Source organism: Centroberyx affinis, unplaced genomic scaffold (assembly GCF_046629955.1).
Source record: "Centroberyx affinis isolate AG114_WGS23_722 - 3 ecotype Tasmania unplaced genomic scaffold, CSIRO-AGI_Caff_v1 ptg002880l_1, whole genome shotgun sequence".
Lineage (NCBI taxonomy): Eukaryota > Metazoa > Chordata > Actinopteri > Beryciformes > Berycidae > Centroberyx > Centroberyx affinis.
Genome location: NW_027281012.1, coordinates 288,423 through 310,422, shown reverse-complemented (window position 1 = coordinate 310,422; position 22,000 = coordinate 288,423). Strand labels below are relative to the sequence as shown.

Sequence of the window (22,000 nt, the reverse complement as noted above, 5' to 3'; positions counted from 1 at the left end):
GCCGTTAGGCTCCTGTGGCATAGCTCTCTCAAAAGAAGCGAGTGACAGAGCTGAACAGGCCCCCCATTTCCCTTTATATCGTCAGTCTTTTTCTTTTCTTTTCCTTTCCCCACTTCACTTTCCATTATTTTTTTAACCCCAGTGAGCATTCCAATGTCATCGCAGTGGGTAAGAGGTATTGCAATAATTGAGGCAGCAATTAGCCACATTCACACTTTAATACCCGCCGGGAAGAATGTTTGCCTAGCGTTTCTCCACTGGGTACAATTTCACAGCTTTAGACAGCAGAAATGCATTTTTTGGATGATCACATAGCACATTAGCAGAGGGTCATGGGAGATTTGTCAGCGGTGACAGTTCCTTTACCTGCGCCAGTGGTGGTGATCAGTTTGGGCTTGCTACGAGCCCCGTCGCCTTTTGTCGTGTAGGCTGCCACAGCGACTGAATATGTGGTCTCAGCCTGCAGGTCTGTGATGATCATTTCCTGTAGAAGAGCAGGAATTTAGTCACAGAACACTCATTTGCAGCTATATAGGTAGGAGAATGGGTAGGAGTTGGATGTGATGTCAACATTAACATCGCAAAGGGCATAAAGGACACATGGTCTCAGCATGCACTAAGAACTGGGACACACACTGCAGTATAAGAGGATAGAGTTGATCAGGGTTGGTTATTAAATAACAATTAGCAAAGTAGTATGCTCCCTTGGCCTCAAACAAGATAGCTTACGGCAATTATCACCTTATCAATCATAACCTTTTTAAAGAGTAACTAAACCCCAAATCCAAATCTGTGTAAAGCCTGACATCTAAAGGTAAAAAGCATGCTACTGAAACGGCCATCTGCTATTGGCTGATCTTTGGTGCCAGGTGATGTCACCTTCTATAGAGTGCAACAGGTGGTGACATCACCTGGCACCAAAGATCAGCCAATAGCAGATGGCCATTTCAGTAGCATGCTTTGTACCTTTCAGATGTCAGGCTTTACACAGATTTGGGTTTGGGGTTTAGTTACTCTTTAAGGTTAACATCTATTCTGCCATTTGGTGGTTAGGATTAATTCCCTTTGAACAAAGTGTTAGTCAAGGCATTGTATCTGTAGTTTTAGGATAAACATCACAAGAAGGTGAAATGTTGCTCAGTCTGTTGTTCAAAGCTTGGTCATGAACTGGTAATGCAGAAAAGACACATGCAGTTCATGCAGAGGATGGGAGTTGGGGAAAACAGGATTGGAACTTGGTCAAGTTTCTTATCTACTCACATGTTCAGTTGAATCATCATATTCCCACTGATTACGATATAAGAATATGGAAAGAAAAGAAAAAAGCAAATAAGGCCAAGTACAGATACTAGTCACTAGTGAAAGACAATTCTGTCTTGGAATTAACCCATCCAGTCAATTTCTTTGGTGTCAGAAACAATTAAAATAACGGCAACAATAATCATATGTACATGGTGGTATGTGGACAAATGTACATCCTGCTGTATATGTGCACCCGGTTAAATTGTGATCGGTGGCAAAACAGTTAAATAGTCACTGCCATAATTGATGATTCATGTATTGGTTTTCACTTGCCTCTAACTTAACTGTAAGTGCATGCCTTTAACTATAAGCTTTTTGTCACAATAAATGTGAAACTTGCAATGGAGAGTGCGGAAGCTTATATCTTTGAACTATAAGTGCAGCAATTATGAAATAGCTGTCTTTTTCCCCACTCCCCAAGCGAACGACTCCGCTACGGAACGTATGCAGACTCTTGAAGGTGAGGAAGAGAAAAAGAGAGAGAGATAGTATGTGTGTGAGAGATGAGGTGGCTGGCTGAGGAGGGTGCTTTACCTGGGCATCATCGATCAGGATGTCCTTGATGACTGGCTGTCCCGTGGGCTCCCCATTAACCATCCTGACATAGTGCACCTGGTACCCTCGGATCTGACCGTGCTGCTTGGTGGGCATCGGCGAGCGCCAGATCACTTTAATTGATGAGGAGTTGACAGCCTCCACCTCAACTTTACGAGGTGGCCCGCTGGGAACTGGAGGAACACCATGGGATAAGAGAAAAAAGGTCAAAATTATAGAGAACCCCTTCACCCTCCTTTTAAATCCAGCCCAAAGCCGTAGCGCAAAATGCTGCGATGATCAAAAATTACAAAAGTGCAGCAAACTGCAACAAGCACTGTATGACATCAATATTTCAACAATGGCAAGGAAAAAAAAAAAAAAAAACAACGGCAAAAACAGGTCTGACAACTGACCTAATCTTGAAACATTAAAAATGGGTAGAGTGGATTTTAAAAACATGGAATAAAAATGTGTTTTGTCAAAATAGAAAAGTGGAGCCAAAGGGGGGGCTTCAAGCGCTTCAAATGCTTGAAGCACTACAAGAATTTTGGCTATGGAGCGAGGAAAAATGAATTAAAAATGATTAGATTGTATGAGGGGAAAAAATATCAAAAATGGCCTTCAACAAAATTCCTTCCACCTTGTGTTGTTCCCACTGTCCAGAACTTGTCCCTTTGTCAAGTTCCTCAAAAAGTGAAAGCTATTTATATATAAAAAAGTTGCTATTCAAAAAGTGAAAATTTCAAGCTCAAGCTCAAAAATGACAGTTGGGACTGGAAGTTGGAGGCCTGCAGCTCAAAATGCCATACCATGTGTTGAAATTGAGTTGGGAGAAAAAAAAAGCCAAAAAAAAAAGGGCTTTCACAAAGTGAGTCGCAGTTTGTTTGGGGAAAAAATTGCATAGTCCATGTTAGTAAAAGTGGGCTAAAAATATAAAGTGCCATCAGTTGTTATTAGAAGCAGGCAGAGGGGGTAGAAAAGAAGAGGGATTTGTAGAAAGAAGGCAAGGCTATTAGTATTTGAGGGGGTGGGTTAAGGGGGTAGACTTGATTTGCAGCCAGGGCAGTGTTATATCGAACACATACCATCCTCCTCTGTGCGGACGAGCTGTGGCAAGCTTTCCGGTCCTGCTCCCACATCTGTATGAGCAGTGACTGTCACGCGGTACTCCGTCCATTTTTCCAAGTTTTCCAAAAGGTACTGGGAGTTTTCCGGGGGGATGTCGGAGATTTGGCCAGCGGCGGTATCCTCTCCTTCGGCTGCGGCGTACTGTACGGTGTATTTTGTTATGATCCCATTTTGTAATTCCGTCGGGGGTGGCCGCCAACTTACCAGGATGTTGGTGGAGCTGGGGCTATAGCACTTGACATCCTGAGGCGGGCCTGAGGGCTCTGATTGGCGGGTTGGATTCGGAGTAGGAGTAGGGGTTTTCGTTTGGTCAGGCCGTTCATTGAGTTGGATTTTGTTTGGAGGGAGTTTCAGTTTTTGATTTGATTGGGGTGATGATGGTAGAAATGACCAAACAAAGAAAAGGAAGAGGGAAATAAAATAACACAAAATGAGGACAAAGCACAAGGACTTATGTGGGTAAATAAATGGTATTTTAAGTCAATGAAATATCACAAATGAAGAAAAAACAAATGGAAAAGACCAACACAAAATTATACACACTGATGATGTATGGAAGAGGTTGATTCGATAAAGGATAGCTTGACAATATTTAACCTACCTTAGTTAAAAAAAAAAGGAAATAAAAAAATCTTATATATCCTACCATATTGTTAGTCTAGAGCCTTTAATTCCTTAGATTTGACAAAGAAATAAATATAAAAATAGAAATATATTTGAATGTATTTCAGAAATAACTTATAAGATAAATCATTCCAAATTAAATTAGGTAATAACTATGACAACTATGAATTTGGCAAGCAGTTACCATCAATCCAAAAACACAAAGGTTGATGCTTTAACTAGTTCAAAGTAGAAAATGTTGTATTTGTCACCAACCTTTCCGAAGCCTGTTGGTTTGTGGTAAAAGCCTGATTGTACAACAGAGAACTTCCCAAGGAGACATGACTGATTTATTAGATTCTGATAACGTTGGCATGCACTGTTTTTTTATTTGTGTACTTCATCATTTACCTCTTACATCTGGGCAGAGTTTGAACTTTTGAACTTTTATACCTACCTTCTCTCTGCCCTTGTCTTTCAGAGACCTCAGATTTATTTCAGATGTGCAAAGGCAATAAAAGGTTACAATCTTTTTTCAATTAGGATTTAAGTGGAGTTCTCCTCTTAGTGGTGATCAAAACAAGATTAACTGTACTGCATGCTCTTTCATTTCTTAATCCACAACTCAATCCGATTTTGCAATTTCCATCTGCTTCATAAACCTGAGGTCTTTTGGTGGGAATGTCCCTAACTACAGAGACAATACTTGCTTTGAGCTTTCTACGATATCTTTATTCCACAACTTTCTTGATTTATGTTTGACTTGAGGATTAGCGTCAATGCCCATTCATCATGAAAATGGGAAAAACCCTTTGACCTCCAGATAGCTGGTTATTGTCGGTGTTTAGCGACATAGAAAGCTCAGTCTCAATATGCTATTCTCTTTTTTCGGCTAACATGCAATGTCAAGAGACAAGGTTTCCTATAGGCCAACCGTGCCCTTTTGCTAATATAAAGAGAGACGGATATGGACATTCATATGAATAATTCAAGGTTCTATTATTCACTTGAGTCAGGAATGTTTTTGCACAACAAAGGTGGAGAGGAGTAGATTCTGTAACCTTGCCTCCTGACTTCACAGGAAAGCCCGGGTGTACGCTGCCCATGCAACCTTTTCAAAGTGAATAGTGCATGGTCAGGTAGACTTCAAAATATGTATTTGCTACTTCAAATGTTGAAATCTGTTCTATTTTCAAATGCATCAACCCTTTAAAAAAATTTATTTGTGCCCAAGACCTTCCTGACGTGTTTTTCTTTTTGTTTGTTTTTTCATATTTGGATTGTGCAGCACACATAAAATTAGGAATGCATTTGAAAATGTGTTTTCTTCCCAAATGGTTTCAACTCTATTTGTCTACATCTATAGGTTAGATAAGGAAGAGGACCTACGTGTTTGCGGAGTTTCAGCAGAGATCTCGTTGGTGTAAGCTCCAACTCCATGTTTACTACGGGCGGCTAGCTGGAAAGTATAAGTAGTGAAGGGCTTCAAGTCCTTCAGTAGGTATGTGGTGGTTGGCTCGAAGCTGATGCGTTTCTGTGAAGAAAGTTTCACATTATCAATTTCTCTTCAATACCAGGGAGTTTCAAATAAAAACATGAATATAAGAATACGATCACATGAATACAATCCATAGAATTTGAGAGTTTAGACAAGCTTATACAAGAGTGAGAGTTTAAACAAGATGTGGAAGTGTATACAATCACATCACAACGTATTTGAAACTCAATTTAGAAGTGATTAACACATTTTAAATTACATCAATATGGGGCTCTTACTTTGCAATTACTGTTCAACCTAGGTCTGAAAGTTAATAAAAAACATAGCTTAATGTAAGGAAATAGCTACCTCCTCTTTGTCATCCCTCTTCTTGTACAAAAGCTCATATCCTGTGATTTGGTTGTCCTGTCCAGTCTGTGCTGGGGCAATCCATGAAAGTAATATGCTTGTTTCTGATTTGGCTTCTCCTTTGAAGTCAGTCGGTTGAGAAGGAACTGGAAGTGGAATACAGAGATTAATTCATTACTCATTGGTCATACTTCCACAGATGCCACTTTATGGGTCGAGCTATTGCTACTACAGCCACATTGTATTTCATTTGTGTCATTTCAACCAGCACAGTAAAGCTAAATGCAGACACAGATTACAGGGTTTCTTCATACTGAGGAAATGCCTGAATGCCCCACCACAAGAAGTAAACAACAATGTTGAATTTATTGTCTTTAATAAACCATACTAATGACAAACTAATAAAGTATTTCATGCCAGTTGAAAGCCTAGTGATATTACAAGTTTGTTTACAGCTGTGGTTTACAATTTTAACCGACTAATGAAGATGAGCGGTTGGAAAAGCCTTTCTTAAAAAAATGTGGCAACAAAAAATAGGTTTTTGACAGTCAAACTTTAATTGTGGAGTTTGTAAAACTGTGAACTTGTTCAACCCAAACAAGCTCTGTCGCTGTGACTCATTAACTGTCATTTTAATTTAAAAAAAAAAAATGTTCTCACCTCCCGTCTTAGCGATGATCTGAAGGTCTGGAGAGAGTGGTCCGTCACCCACGGAGGTGTAGGCCAGGACCTTGATGTAGTAAGTCTTATTGGGGATGAGGCCCTGGATGGTAAGGAAGTTAGACCCCCGAACAATCTGCTTCTCCCAGAGGTTGACGTGCTGGTTGGAATCCATGGTGTAGTAGACTCGGTAGCCCATGATTTGCCCGTTGGCCTCCTCTGGCTCATCCCAGTGGATGACCGCCGTGGTGGCGCTCAGCATGTGACCCCTGACCTGCCTCGGCGCCGTGCTGGGCGCCTGCTCGGCCGTCTTGGCCTCGATGCTCTCGCTGGGTGGCCCGCGCCCGATGTTGTTCACCGCCACCACCCGAAACTCATAGTCAGAGTACGGGCTGAGGCCGCCCACACTGTAGCGAGTGGTTGCGACGCCGTCGATCTCCTTGTACGAGTCCTCTGAAAACTTGGACTTGTGCTGAATGATGTAGTAGGACACCGGTTCGGGATTGCCGGAGTCCCACGTCAACGTTATGCTGGTGGCTGTGCGTTCTGTCACCACAGGGATGCCAGGAGGCTTGGGCAATGCTGCGATGACAAAGACGGAATAAGCATGAATAAATAATACGCAACGCATACACAAAACTTTACAAACTCATATTTCTGTACAGTTATCCATTTACTATTAAGGGTAATACAGATTAATTCATTTTAGTTTATTATAGCTGAATTACACTAATAACATTAACATACCAGACAATGACAATATATGGATTCATTAGACTCATAAATTGTAGGCTTATTCTTAGGTGGCTTTATTAAGTCTTGGTATTGTTTTACTTGCCTGCATTGTATTAGCGCAAAGCGGCCGCATATGAACTAATGTGTGAGATTAAAGGCTTGGATCCCCCCCAAGTAAAACAGCCGACAACGCTCTGCACTGTTGTTAATCTGGGGTTTTCCCAGTGTTTATCTCTTTAATAATTTAGCAGGTAAATTTATTGCTTTAATTCCCCCACATCAGTGGCACATGGCGAAAGATATCAGAGCAATAGATTGTCTTTATATGCCATCTGAAGTGCGCTTCTGGGGGAGCTTGCTGCCAGCCTCTGTTATATTGTGACTAATATCTCTATGTTATGTCTAGGAAAAACAAGGCTGAGCTTGTGCGTGCATGATTCTGTCTCTTGTGGGCACGTGCACACGGAGACACCAATCTGGGATATCTTTCTGGTATACTGCAGTGTAGATATGATTACACCCAGATAAGTACCATGCCTACAGAGGACACCAAACAATACTCGCTACGTTTCACACCCCCCTCACGCCCCCTCCCTCCACCTCTTGCTAACAGAAATGGTGAGCTGTGGCTCTGTAGCTCTCCAGCTGGGAGATAAGCACTTCACTATATTCTCAATCTGGCATCTAAAGCACTGAGGCTGGTGCCAGGGCTTGTCTAAAGCTTTAAGGAATCCTCTACAGATGACTTATCGTGGCAGGGAGAGGTAAATAACTTTCTTTAAAGCACTGCCAGCAGTCTCCTCTTGGATAGTTTTCTCTTAACATAGAGTGACTGTAAATTGAATATATATATATATATATATAGTTATTTATATATATATATATATATATATACTTTTTTTTTTTTTTTGCAGAGTACAACATGCAGAGTACTACATGCAGAGTTTGAAACATTTTTACTGCTATATGTGAACCGCTATGAAGTCTTTCAGCCAGCCTTAACATATGTACTGCATATGTGCATACTGCTGAAATTAAAACCTCATAACTATGAAACAGCCTTACCTTTCACTGTTATCTGTGCCACCGCCTCTATCACCCCCAGGGTTGACATGGCCACACAGGTGTAGTTGGCCGACTGGCGCACGTCCGTAAGCTCCAAGACGTTCCTTCCGATGGGCATGTCATCCTCAGGTGTGAGGTCCTCGGCACCCAGCATCCACTTCACATAGGGCATGGGAGAGCCCACTGCCACGCATGTGATATTGACACTGCCGCCTGGCATGATCTCATTGTCTGTGGGCGGGATGGAGAATCGCGGCGGCACCCGGCGTACTGCAAAAGACAGAGGATGGTGTGAAAACCCAGTGGAAAATCAAACTGGCCAGAATTTCCCTCAATTATTGCCAAAAAGAAAACCGACTGATGGTTTACCGCTCATACACAGTGTAACAAATACATTAACAGTGCTAAAAGTCTTAGCGTACCTAATAAAATCTGTTTGTACATAGATACTTTGTGATTGTTTGATGGAAGGGTAAACAAAAACACATTTAAACACATTTGGTCCAAGACTTACAGATTTCAGCGGTGAATGGGTTAACACCAACACAAGCACCATGCACAAAATACTGCATCACCATCGGTACAGATAAGTAGAACAGCACAAAGTACTGGAGAGTCGGCAGCACTCCAGAGTTGTATACGGAGAAACAACTTTGCTGCATACTTCCAGCTGATGTGAAATAATGTGCCGGATCACATTGTCACATCACACATACATAGATACCCCCGAGACAGTGTTTTTCTGCGCTTTATCAGGCTCAGTCCAAAAGTGGATACACATTCCAAAGTAATTATTTTCAAAGATGAAACTAAGAGGCAAAAAAAAAAAAAAAAAAGAAGTATACTTTCAAGTAAATCAAAATGTGTAACATCCATAATGCACATGAACAGATCCGAGGCCTATCGGTGGAGAGCGAGGGTCTCTGTCATGCACACAAGAACAATAGCTGACTTCGCGAGGCAACCATGTTGGGGAGTCAGAGGGAGGAGGGCTGCAGGGGCAAAATAAACAGTAACACAGGCACAAGAATATTGCACAGTGTAAATGGAAGGGTTACACAGTGTTGGGTTTCAATGAAAAGGTCCTGGGAGAGCACACAACTAAAACACACTTGGACAGATTTGGAAGAAAGCAACATATATTTTTTTTTTTACAAAGGGCCAATGAATGGGGATGATAAAAATCAAGGGCATATGTTTTTTTTTTCCTCAGGTTTGACCAATGAGGGTTTGAATACAACAATCTTTGTGTGTATATGGAGAGATGGTGCAGACAACTGAGGGGCTACGGCATAAGGAAAATTGAAAGAGATTATCAAGTATTGGTTTTATAGAATTTCTGGGAAAGGCTGAAATCAAAGAAATGAAGTCAGTGTTACTGCTTATGGTACTTGAAATGGATTCCTGTGGGTATCTGTTTGGTCACTCAAAGGCATACTGATGACTGAGGGGATTATTTGGGGAATGTTGTTTCCTGCTCTCTATGGCTTGGATGAAATTACTCATCCAGTTCTTCAGCGAACATCGATGATACTAATAAGGGATGTGAGACTTTGAAAAGTCTGAATATTCTTCCATTTACTGCTCCTTCATCGATTCCACTTTAAAGAGCCTCCGTGATTCATAGTTCCCGTGACCACTAACATTCACATATCGCATATAGATTTACATGTGATGTTGTGGTTGGACAATAGCTAAAAACCAGTTGTGTGTGCAGACATTTGCTGCTTTAGAAGACGACATACTGTAGCCTCGTGCCTCCCGCTGCCTGCCACTATTTCATGAAGCACATTCTGTTGAGCAGATTGCACCTCTCCGGAGAGGAAATCTAGGGGAACTGCTTGCATTATTAAATACAACTTTTCTCTCACTTAATATTTAATTAATATCCAATTGGATCACGCTCCCCATAGACATAATGTTATCCCGCTCATTTGAATATCATTACATTTGTCATATCTTGAGGATAATGCTCCAAATACATCACTCTTTCATGACTTCCTGACTTGAAACATCCTTGTCAGAGGAAGTATATAATCTCTGAGGACAAGGGTGTTTTCATGGCTTAGTGCTTGGCTTCAATGGACTTTGCTTTTAACATTTTTTTTCTGAGAAACTTCATTTGGAGAGAACAACATAAGTACATTTTGAGTGCAGTGTTGGTTAAATGGCTGTACAGAGAAGAGATTGACAACTCATTATGGAGTGGCCAGGCACCCGTGTCGCAAAGCAGCTTTTGGTTCCAGGAGCCCATAGTGATCAAGGACATCCTTCCTGCTCTGGTGCTGAATGTCACATTAAAGACATTTGTTTTTTTCCTTTTTCCCCATTGGCCTGCCGTTGTCTCGGCATTGGAAACCAAGCAGGAACACTGACAGGAGAAGGGTTGGGGCAAGGGGGCGGGGAAAGGGGATGACTAGCTCGAGCATTAACAGGTGACCATGCAAATAGACCCTCCCAAAGATGCAAATACCTTCCCTCCCTCCCACCCGACCTCAAGGATGCAAACATGCACCACTCTTTTGGACAGTCAAGCATTCTGGCAAGAACCAGGGCCATTCTCGATGGGAACATGAACACCGAATACGCAGCAACGGTGCATGGCTATCGACAATAAAAATAAGTTGAGGTAAAACATGAAAAAAAAAAAGCTAGAAAAAAGGCCATGGAAATGCAGCTACAGCCATTTCATTTGAATTCTTCAAGATGTGATGTTTTTTTCGTGGCAAACAAATTAACTTTCATTATTTCTGTTTTGTGACGTGGTTAAAAAGTAAAAACACACCAACCTTCTCGCAGCTCTGAGGGATGTAGGGGTTTTGATGCAGAACAAAATGAAATGAGGAAAGGAGAAAAAACAAGGGAAACACAGAGAGTAAAAAGGCCATGTTCAAGGTGTTCAAATGCTACTTGAAAATAATTCGAAGGACCTTCTGTCTCACAAGTGCCGGGAGCCCTTTGCATCCCCCCGGCACCAAGGTTACCGAAGCAAAAGTCTGACCTATCAGCACTTTAATCAGAGAGAATATTTATTGTTAACATACCAATCCCGTCCCAGCCATGTGGTTAGCTTACATTCATTTGAGCACTATGTTTTATATAGTTGCAGGTATTACAAATTTAACCAAGTTGTGGTTTTAATGATATTTTGTTTCAATGTATATTGTAGAAATTTCTTAGAAACTGGATGTTAATTTATGACTGGAAATGCTAACCATAAGACTGAACAGCATTGCAAAGTTTATATGAAAATATAATATCTATATATAGATATGTTTTTATTGACATTAAATAAAAAAAATATTACCAGTATATTACCAAGAGTACCAGTGAAAGAATAAAGATTGTTACCAAAAACAAGCCACCACTGCTATTCCACCAGCAAGATACTCTACACTATATTGTTTACACTGAATTCAAGAAGCTTTTTTATTTCGAACGCCTTATTACAAACATAAAATAAGTTAAAGTTAACTATTTTTTCAAACTATAGTTTTGCCTAGGGATAGGATAAAAAAAACACTTTTAGTTGAAATAAAATGTATGCTAATTTCAACACTTTTTAGATTTTGTTGGCAGAAACAGGTGATGATTAAAGATGTCCTTTCAATGTTGCTCAAAAGGAGGGAAAAAAAAGCAGAAAAAAACAAAGATCAGAAAGGATCTGCTCACTGCTGGGGAAAAAAGTTGGGACTGGTGGAGGAGGGCTGTCCACCCTTTTGCCCTCCGCCAGTCGGGTATGAAAAGGCAATTAGTAGGTAAACACAGCAAGCAGTCAAGTCATTGGAGTTAGACTTAGGATAATCAAAAGAAAGGACCAGAAACAGAGCACACAGGTTCAAATCAGTGCAGGTAAGTCAAGTGCAAAAAAAAGCATACTTACAATTGCTTCATGGCATATGGACACTCAAGACTTTATTGGCTTATAGGCTTTGCCCAGCATTATTTATAGTGATCAAATGATTTAAAGATTCCGCTTGATTTTTTAACAGAATGAGAGAGACAGCGTTGTTCATAATTGTTTCCTACCTCTGACGTATAGATTTGCCGGGGCGGAGTAGCGGGTTCCATCGTTGTTGGTTGCCACACACTCATACTTCCCCTGGTCAGATTCTTCGCTCTGCTCTATCTGGAGGGCTCCTGGTTGGGAATAACAAACGGGCAACGGAGTACGCTTGGTTAAAATTCTGTTGTACATGTCGAGTTCACAAGCAAAAAAGAAAAAAAAGGTCTTGCTCGACCTCAGAGAGGCCGACATCAGTCCCCTCATTCCTAGTTTTGCTTTGTCGATTCAAGCTTCAGTAGCTGGACAGTTTTAAGGAAGTTGCGTGGGTAATCAAACAACGTCCCATCAATTCAAAAATACTAAATTCTATCCGCTTTGTTATCTCAAGTATTTACCTATCTGCCATGATCATCTATTGTTTACAATGGCAAGTGCAACATGTTTGGAAAATCTCTCATTTAAAGTTTTTCCCCCATCATTATCACGGCCTGATCCATCGGCTGAGGCTAAATGAAGCCTCTGTTAACCTATTATAGGTTAGGGATAGCTGCAAATGATACTCATGCTATACAAGTATATTCTTCCTGTTGCCAGGTCTAAAGTAATAATAAGGGAAAAAAACATGTTGTCAACCAAGAGAAACTCTTAAGTTATTTTTTGTCTATTTTACCTTTACCTTGTAGATGACTTCTGGAGAGAAAAAAGCCTGAATACATATTGTAGGGTCTAAAAAGGCACTCATCTTAACGCCAATGTCAAAAAAATGTCATAATTTCACTTTGAGTAATAGGGGCAAGCCCTTCAATATACAACATGTCACTGGACTGGTCAATATGGGGATGAGTGATACTGCTTCAGGGAAGCATGGATCAAACAAAAGAGGTTTACAGTATAAGAAAGCAGCATAACAAGGGAGGACAATTGAAAAAAAGAAATTTAGGTATGAATTTTAGCATATTCAATCACAGATCAAGTATAATATTCATCTGGTAGAATAATTTGGGACTTCATCTAGATGAAGTTAGTTTGAAAAAAATGCAGCACATACAAAAAATAGAAAAATGCTGCTCACACATGTGGAAAAATATTAATTGACGTGTTGAATAAGGCAAAACCAACATATAACCCTCTGTAACAAAAGGTTTGACATGCAAATCTTCCCAAATAGCAAGAAATGTATGTCGGCACAACTTACAACCTTCTGACAACCCTTAGCTGAAAAATAAAATGCAATTGTATTAGAAGACAAAATTCAAAATATTGGCCTGAGCCGACAAGAAGGCAACCAACCACTGCTTTAGCTTGTGAAAGCTACAAAAGACACCCATAAAAATCCACCAATGGGATCAGCAGTGTGGTGTCACATGACCCGGGGAAAAATGGCTTTATGCATCAACAACTCTCCAACTCCATGTCACACGGCAAAAATGAGCCAATCAGGTCCTCGCCAGACTCTACTGTTTGCCTTCCCTCAAACCCTGAAGAAAAAAAAAGTCAAAAAGTAAAATTGTCTCCAAACCCAAGAAAAGTAAGAAAAATAGGTGAAAGAGAAAAAAAGCACCGTAGAAACTTTATCAAAAAAGTAGTTGTTTGGGCTTTTTTGTAGAAGGTACAGGAGAGGAAAGCAAATAGAAGAAATGAAAAAAATAGTTTGCAAAGATAGAAAGAATTCTTTGGGAGAAAAAAGCAGAGGAGAGGCAATGTTGTCTTCAGCATGCCTGCGTGATTCCACAGCATCTGTGCATATTTTTAGTGCTGAACAAGAACAGCTAAGGGGGAAAAATGCTTGGTTGTTTTAGTTGGACAAAAAGAGGGACACATGATTCGCTATGGCCAAAAAGAAAACAAAAATGAACGGAAAAAATAGAGTTTAAAAAATAATTGTCATTGGATATGCTTATTTGAGCCAGGGCAAGCATATCACAACTGAGTTAAAGAGGCTCTTGAAACCAGAATACAAAGGAGTAAATAAAGCATAGACATAAAAATGGAATACAAATTTAGTCAACGAAACAGGACAAATAAGAAGGAAGGTCCGTATGAACGAAATGGGATTTGGACTCGGTAAACAGGACAAAAATGGAGGCGATTCAAGTGAATGGATGGGTTGACAGCAAGAATGAATTTGTTTTATTTTCATTCTGTGAACGTCAGTTCAGCACTCTTACCTCTTATTGGTGTACCACCTGGGTGGATAATATGAATGCAAATAAGATTAGAAAGAAGAAGCATTAGTACGAGAAGATAGAGGCTGGGGGCTTTGGAAGAAGAATCAAATTAGATTTAACAGGGTACGTAAATAAAGGTACTAGAGGAAAGAGAAAGGAGAGAGAGAAAGAGAAGGAGAACTTTTCTGTACTCTATTGGCAAAAAAAGACAGGATTCATCATAGGAAAATCATAGGTCAGAGAGAAGAACTTGTACATTGATGTGCCACAGGGGAGGTGCCATTTTGGAAGTGGCAATGGCTTCTGAAGACCATCTACTGAAGGGAGAGACTTTCAGGACTTTGCATATGAGAGGGAGAGGAGACTTGTTTAAGAGACCTGGAACCCTTTTGCTTGACCTGAGCTATGCAGAAGCGGGTCACCTCCCTAAAACTCTCGACATTTCCATACCTACAGTGCTGGTGTTAAAAAATTGAGTAAGTGAGTAAGTGGGTCAGTGAGTGAGTAACAAACACGTGAGGACAGGTCAGAAGTTTCTATTACCCAGGTCAGGATATGACATTGACTAAGCTAAGGTTTGGTGAGACTATGCTCTGAATAAAGTGATGCTATAGCAGTGGTAAGACACTTAGACACCGTGGGGTGAGGGAAAAGTGTGTGTGTGTCCCTAGCAGTATCCCTACAACTAAACTATCTGTTAGTAAAATGCATGCCATGCATTTTAATAGTTGTTGGAAACATGGAAATTAGTGGGGGGTGATGTGTGCTTCAGAGCTAAGCACTTACCAAAGGATTCTGTAGATTTAAAAATACGGAGAGAAGAAAGACAGCATAAGAATATGATTATATTCCTTAGGTTTAGTTAACAAGGTTTTGATAAAGCTTTATCAACTCTACGTGAATCAAAGTCGCACATTAAAAATAAGGGTTAATTCTACACAGTTCTGTTGAAAACAAGGCAAAGGTATGGTTAACAAGACGGTTTAACAAAGGACAGCTGTGAAATCTGTGAAGACAGGTGGTCAAACATAGAAGACTTTAAATTTACCAGTAGTTGTGTGAATGTCAGCAGCTTGGTATTAGCTGGCAAATGAGGCTGCAAGCTATGATTTACGTAACGCTATTAGAAAATAGAATTATAATCTCTTGGTATGGAGATATTAAAATCAAACTTGGAATATTCAGGGGAATGGGTATATTAGGGTATGTCACAGGCAAATAAAAACAAAGCTGGAGTCTGCACAGAAAAGCAGGGGCAATAAATCCAAAGAATCAAGGGGTCAGGGAAAAGCTTTATGGAATTTTACACACTACTGTGGCTAGTTAGTGTCAGAAATGTTATTCCAATGAAAGGTTGCTTTGACCTAAAGATAGTTGTCATAGAATGCAAATATTATTTTAAAAGGAGGTTTAAGGATCCCTCTTGAAATCAAAATCTCCAAAAAAAATGCACCAAGAATGATGAATAATTTGAAGCTCTATTCACACTGTTCACTTTTTCTGCACGTTTTTTCCTATTTTAACCAAATTGTTGAAAATCATGGGAACTCCTTTGCAAATTCTGAATGAAGCCGAATGTTGAATATTAACTGTTATAAAAAAAAAAAGACACAAGAAATGAAGAGAATGGATCCAGAAAATAAAAAAAAAATAAAAAAAATCACTGCACCAACGCAGTGGAAAAGAAATGAACGTACGACAGCAAAATAACTCATTGTAAAAAGTCACAGCAGTGAGCAATGAGGAAGTTAGGACAGAAGCCGACAAACACAGAGGGGGAAGAAACCCCAACAGCCCATGACAACACTGGAAGACAAGGGGAGACAGACGTACGGACAACACACACCAGGGCATACAGAGAGTAGAGGACAGGTAGTAGTAGAAACAATGCCATTACCTACAAAATTAAAGCCAAACGAGAAGTTAAAGTATGGGAGGAAGAAGAGGACGAAAGAACGGAGGGGACTACAGGGGGAGTAGAAGATCAGAGAGAGGAAAACAAGAAGGAAAACTCCCGGCTTTATCGCTGAAGCGGCGGCAGAGAAACCCTACCTGATCTGAGCTGCTTAATGCGTCCATTGTTGTTGGTGGTGTTGACGGGGAGGAAGTCCTTGAACCAGGAGATGTCTGGGTCGGGGTTGCCGCTGGCGGCACAGAGCATGGTGGCGGTGCGCGTTCGCTCCACCACTTTCAACTGCGGGCCCATGTCTATGGTGGGGAAACCAGGGGGCAGCTGGTCCTCTGTAAATAAGAGGGGAGACACCATAGCAAGTTCAAATTGAGCAAGTCAGTGGGTCCTCCTCAAACCCAGCGCTGTGCAGAGGTGAGGAGGGAGAGAGCGACAGAATGAGTGAAAGATAAGAGCCAAATAGAGAGACAGAGTAAGAGCTGTTGGCAGGTATCGTACGCATAGGTGTGTGCGCAAAGGGGAAGATAGCAGAGTAGTAGGATGAGAGAAATATGGGCTTTCATGCTTTTATTACTTTAACTTTGTAGTTTGTCAATAGAGGAATAATTGCCTCTCTCGCCATGACATTAAAATATTGTTTTACCTCCCCAGGTTAGGTATTGACAAGGACATAAAAGAAAAAAAAAAACATGAAAATGGAAACGGAACACCTATCCTTCAAAACTACAAAAAAAATAGACAAGATTGATTTAAGGAGTAAACATCTAGCTTTATGCAATCTACAAAAAAAATGAAAAATGGAAAGAAAGGAACCACAGTGTCTTATGAATAAAAAGCTACACTGGCGGCACATGTATTCGGTTGAAGTGGAGCTTTGATGTTCTTTGATGATGGCAGGTGGCTTCGCCGTGTTGTATAAGCTGTCTTGTTCCTGCCTGTGCCTCAACTTACCAGCTGAATAAGGGCGGGCTACCTCTTGCTGCTGTTAGAGATGTGAGACAAGATAACTTGCATCGCTCCCTGCTCCAAACATGTTCTTTTAGCAAAACAAAGAAAATCAAAGGCCTACAACGGCTTTGTCTGGAGCTTGAGGCTCTGAACAGGACGTGTATTCGGCTCACACCAAGAGATGATCTTTGAGAGGGCGCCAAGTGGAATATTCCACAAACTATAAGATCCTCATATGCAAAATGTCTGCCTCTCCACAACGTTAGCTAAGTGCTAATCTGGAAAACAAGACCTGCTCATTCTGAATGCCAATGAGGTTTATGCGCACCTTTAAGTTTCCCATTCCCTGTTGTGATATGGCTAATTAGTGTCTTCCGTTGCTCTCGTAAACGGCACCTTTTTGGAAATGCTTTCTTCATTAAATTTTCATGAGGACACATCAGTCTGGAAACAGCTTTGAGATGCCATAGCCTGCGCACAGCCAAACGACAATCATGGCCGCCTTCCAACAATGCTTTTGGGTATCTGGCAGGAGAAAATACCTCAATGGATAAATCTTCTCAGAATTAGACTGTATTACAAATGAGTGACTTCAGATTGAACTGCAAAACTTTCCTCTACAACTTAGTGTCCCTGCCTGAACTGGCATATGTTTGGACAGTGATAGATGGGTATTGTTTTCTGTATGTTTGAAGTCACAGCGACATGCTACTTCTTTGCAAATAGGTTTAATGAATTCTAATCCCAAATAAAGGCATACTGTACCTGCAAAGGTGGTGATTTTCTTGCCAGTTGTGAGCTGTTAGTTATTCAAAACCTCCTGACCCATCCATCTGCATACTGAGTGTAGATTAAGTCCTCAACATGGTGTGCAATATATTAAGCATCTTTATGTCTTTCAGTGGCCATTAAGGTAATGAGGTGTACTTGGGGTGACTGTTGTTAAAAGTTTGCTGGCGTCTGGCACCATGTTTGCTTGTCTCATGCACAGCATTAATGTTCTGTTGCTCATTAAAAAAAAAAACAACATAATCCAACCATAAGTCAATTCCCTTTATTGGAACGATGGCCATATTTAATTTATGTCATGCTTGGGATGAGAAAAACTACCTATGTAGAAGAGTGTAAAGCAGATGGAAAAAGAATCAGTCAGACTGAACTGGTCTTTGGACAAAAAAAATAGAAAGATACACTGAAATTGTCCTTTGAGAGGTGAGCAGAACTAGAGGCCAAATTGCCCAAGAAAGGTCCAAATCAAAGTGCTATAGCAGCTGGATTGAGAGGTACAGAGTCAAAGGCCAATTTTATAGATATATATTTTTTTGACCAAAGACCAGTTGTGTCCACCACTACCACTGCTCACAACTGCTCCACAGTCTTCCCCGTAGTGTTTCCCACCTCAAACATCATGGAAATTAAACATGGCCACCATGTGAATAATGTGAATTCTACTCATTTTAGCTCCTCATGCTACAGGCTACTTGCACTCAACTAGCTTTTCAATTTACAATAATAACATCATAAAAATGCAGGTGAACAAGTTATAGTGTCATGAGGCAAATCTTCTTGGTTGACTGCCTAAACTCTACCAAATGGAAAGGTTTCTGATCACGCAGAAAGATAAAGAGCAGACAATAAGATATGAATAATAGCAAAGGATGGTAGTAAGGACTTGTCTTTCATAAAAGCACCGTAGTAAAGTACCATCAAGGAATAGTCTGATGAGAGAAAATGGACTTGCAAAGGTGTTCATTCAAATGGAGAAAGAGAGGGAGGAGGAGGAGGAAAGGAATTAATTGTGCAAGGTAGCTCCCTTCCAAGCTCCCTCCAGTCTGTTCAAGGTCGAACAGACAATTAGTCGATTCTACAGTGAGTCAAAAGTGTACCTGATCAAACACAATAGCCAGGAGCAAGCCTAGAAGCATCGGTGCGTGCTGAATACAATAATTGCATGTGACAATCCATGCGGCCTAAAAAGCAACTCCTACAATGTATTGTAAAACAAAGAGCTCAAGAGATCATAATTTAGCTGTCCTTTAAGAAGTCAAAAATGTTGCTGCTGAAGTATGTGATGCTGTATGGTTATTTGCTTCCAGTAGACAGATTTAGGATTGTAAAACCATAGTGTTCATCACTGATCAACACAAACTACAGTATGACTCACTAAAATAGTGAAAAAAAAATCATACAAGTGAGGCCGGGTCAAGTGTACAAAGGACACTTTCCACAACACTCATTTTTTCCCTTCTAGGGTGTGTGCGTTACATGATGTTAGCCTCGAACCCCAGTGTAGGCAGCTGATGTGGCTCGGGGCAGTGCTTTTAAAATTAATGGTCTGGTACAAAGGTTTCTGGCCTTTTGAACACATTCTTGCCTAGCCCAGAAATGTAATTTACAGCCCCTTTGTGCACTCGTGCTCCTCTGGAGTGGCCACAGAGTCATGACATCAGCTGTGCGGTATCTGCAGACCTTTCCAGCATAGAACTTGAGCTGAAGATACAAAAAGAGAATAATAAACATGGCCACTTTCACCTTCCCAAGCTCCATGCAACACTCAACTGCATTAATTTACTTCACAAAGCGAATTACCATTGTGATAATAAATAAAGGGAGGAAATTGAACACATTTGCTGGCTTGTGCTGTGATTAACAACTCAAATCAACAGAGCTGCCGCAGCGTTTTCCTTACAAGGCCAAGAGAACAAAATGAAATCAGATTAATCACTATTTAATTTGAGCCACGGACATGTTTGTTATACGTTTTTGGAGAAGTTGGGTTATTGACAAAGTGTTGAAAGTGAAGAATGAAATAATTAATCAAATGGGGGCCAGGCGGCTGGCAATTTTTCCCATGTGCTATGTTTGCAGTTCGGCTAACAGTCAGGGGCTTGGTTTTCGACTTGTGGTTACATAAATTATCAGCAAAGAGCTAATTCATTACTGCTCTAGGAACTCTGGACTGCATCCTGATAGGGCTGGAAATTGGAAAAGTTTGGTGTGTGTGTAGCGCATGTGTGAATACATTGTAAATGACTTGGACATGTACGGCCGTGCTATGCTGTACAATGTATGAAAGTCAAAGCTGAAAGGCAAAATTAAAAAGAAAAAGGTTTAACTTAGGTTTCCCCCCCCCTTCTTATTCCACCTTGCTGAAAACTGCAATCTCAAGGACAGTCTAAGACAAGGGCAGTTTCTGCTTTACAGACCCATACTGTATATTCAACAATGGATCTACACACTAAATGAGATGGAAGGGAGAGAAATGCTGAAGTCACCTTCCGCAGAAGTGCTGAGCACCGGTGCTTGATATAAAAAGACTCCCAATGACAATTTGCACACATTAACCACTGCCAGGCTATCAGGCCCTATGAGAATGTGGTGCCAAGCATGGGAGGAGTATAAAAAGGACATTGGCTCAAATAGTACCTCAGTGAGCAGATTTTTGCTGAAGACATAAAGCCACTGGACATAAACTCAACCCATTAGCAGATTATTTCTATCGATCACTCATAGACAAAATATGAGCGCAGCCAAAATCACACTTGCCTAGTGACCATTTCAGTGTCTCACAATTTACTTAGGTGCAACATTAATGTTGGCCCTTTTAGATGTTATCGTCACAGCCCCTCTGCTGACCCTAAAGTACACTCCTAATCCCACCCTGGCCAAACCACCCTTTAGCTCAGTGGTGTAATTACGAGTGACAAACTCAAGTAATATCCTCCTTGGGTGGACACTAATTAAATCAGCCTAATTGAGTCTCTGCAGACAGGGGTACCATTCAAATGTGATTAGTTACTGTTTACCCGACCAACTTAGCCCAGTTTGTTTAGTGGTACACTGTGGCAGGTGTGTGTATGTGTGTGTAACTCTGTGTCTGGGGTGCTGTTTACAGAGTATTGCAAGGCTAATGCAGTTATCTCTATGGAGCATGGTTGATTAGAGTGGTGAGGTGACCAAGCTGCAAAACCCAGGCCAGGATGCCAGCTTGAGTTTGAGTTTAAAAGCTTTGTTAAGCAAGTAAAAAAATGCCAGAAAACAGTCAAAATTCAAGAACATAAAGCCAAAAACAAGACTCCCTTCCTCTCTTGAATGCCCCTATAGAGCATCTTTAAGAAACAGAGTCAATGTAAGCATGAGTCAAAGTAGGCTCAACAGAAAAGTAAGCATGCCCCTGCTACAACAGCCTCTCCGATTGGGTGGATGATATTCATAAAGCACAGGTTTTTGAGAAAGTAATTACACAGCAAAGTGGCGTTGCCAGATATTGATACTCTGCGGATATTCTGTATACTTAAAGCTAACAACTTGGTTTGACAGTTTATCTGTAATGACTATGTTGAAGTTGGGGAAACTGAGGAGAAATGTTCTATGTGGCACTCTAAAATGAGTGATATTCTTCATAAGGAAGTAACACACAAAGGCGACATATTGGTCAGAAAATAAGTTTGTCTGGTACACAACACTAATTCAGTGAGGCCCGGGAGTTATTTTCTCTCATTCAAATCACATTTGACTCCAGAATTACCCAATAAGTACAAAGGCATTTGAGGGGAAAAAATAAGCCTTTGTTGCCGTGGACTTTCCAACTGAAGCCATAAAAACATAAACCTTTCCGGTCACATTCTGGCTTTAGCTCCGTGCCTGCCGCACAAGGATTGGACTCAGTCAGACCCTTTTCTTCCCAGGCGGAACAAGACTTTTCACCCCCGCGGTTGAGGTTATTCTTCAGGGAAAATCCCTGCTGGCCATAATAAGATATATTTGTTGGACGTATTTGAGCGGATACAATCTCCTCAAAGAGGCTGTCACAGGTCAGTTGCTGTAGCGGCATGCTGGAGAAAAGAGCATGTCAAGACGTATTGTTGTTTGGGAATCCCTCCTCAACTAAAGATGCTGGATTATGTTAAATGCTGGAATTTTGGTGCGGGTGTCTTCAAGTATGACACTCGTACGTCTTATATTTCTTTTTCTCTGCCCTTAAGATTATTTTTACAGCGTGCCCAGCTTAGGAATCAATCTGATACTTTGTAGTCCCTCTGCAGATAAGATTTTCAGCCAGCACAAAAATGGAGGCACAAAACATTACCCAT

The 22,000-nt window shown here is 40.8% G+C and overlaps 1 protein-coding gene across 4 annotated transcripts in view; it reads right to left on the bottom strand.

The window, feature by feature from the left end:
- The window catches only part of LOC139658373 (receptor-type tyrosine-protein phosphatase delta-like), a 100,556-nt gene that overhangs the window by 38,475 nt on the left and 40,081 nt on the right, over positions 1–22,000 (bottom strand). For all 4 annotated transcript variants that reach the window (XM_071536489.1, XM_071536490.1, XM_071536492.1 and 1 more), the window contains 13 exons: positions 16,103–16,291; positions 14,837–14,845; positions 14,051–14,068; positions 11,906–12,016; positions 10,666–10,677; positions 7,877–8,146; positions 6,077–6,658; positions 5,417–5,562; positions 4,960–5,104; positions 2,925–3,230; positions 1,837–2,030; positions 1,261–1,287; positions 367–484 (listed from right to left, as the gene is read on the bottom strand). In XM_071536489.1, the coding sequence (XP_071392590.1) occupies positions 367–484; positions 1,261–1,287; positions 1,837–2,030; positions 2,925–3,230; positions 4,960–5,104; positions 5,417–5,562; positions 6,077–6,658; positions 7,877–8,146; positions 10,666–10,677; positions 11,906–12,016; positions 14,051–14,068; positions 14,837–14,845; positions 16,103–16,256 (2,092 nt within the window). In that variant the 5' untranslated portion in view covers positions 16,257–16,291. The remainder of the gene's footprint in view (positions 1–366; positions 485–1,260; positions 1,288–1,836; positions 2,031–2,924; positions 3,231–4,959; positions 5,105–5,416; positions 5,563–6,076; positions 6,659–7,876; positions 8,147–10,665; positions 10,678–11,905; positions 12,017–14,050; positions 14,069–14,836; positions 14,846–16,102; positions 16,292–22,000) is intronic.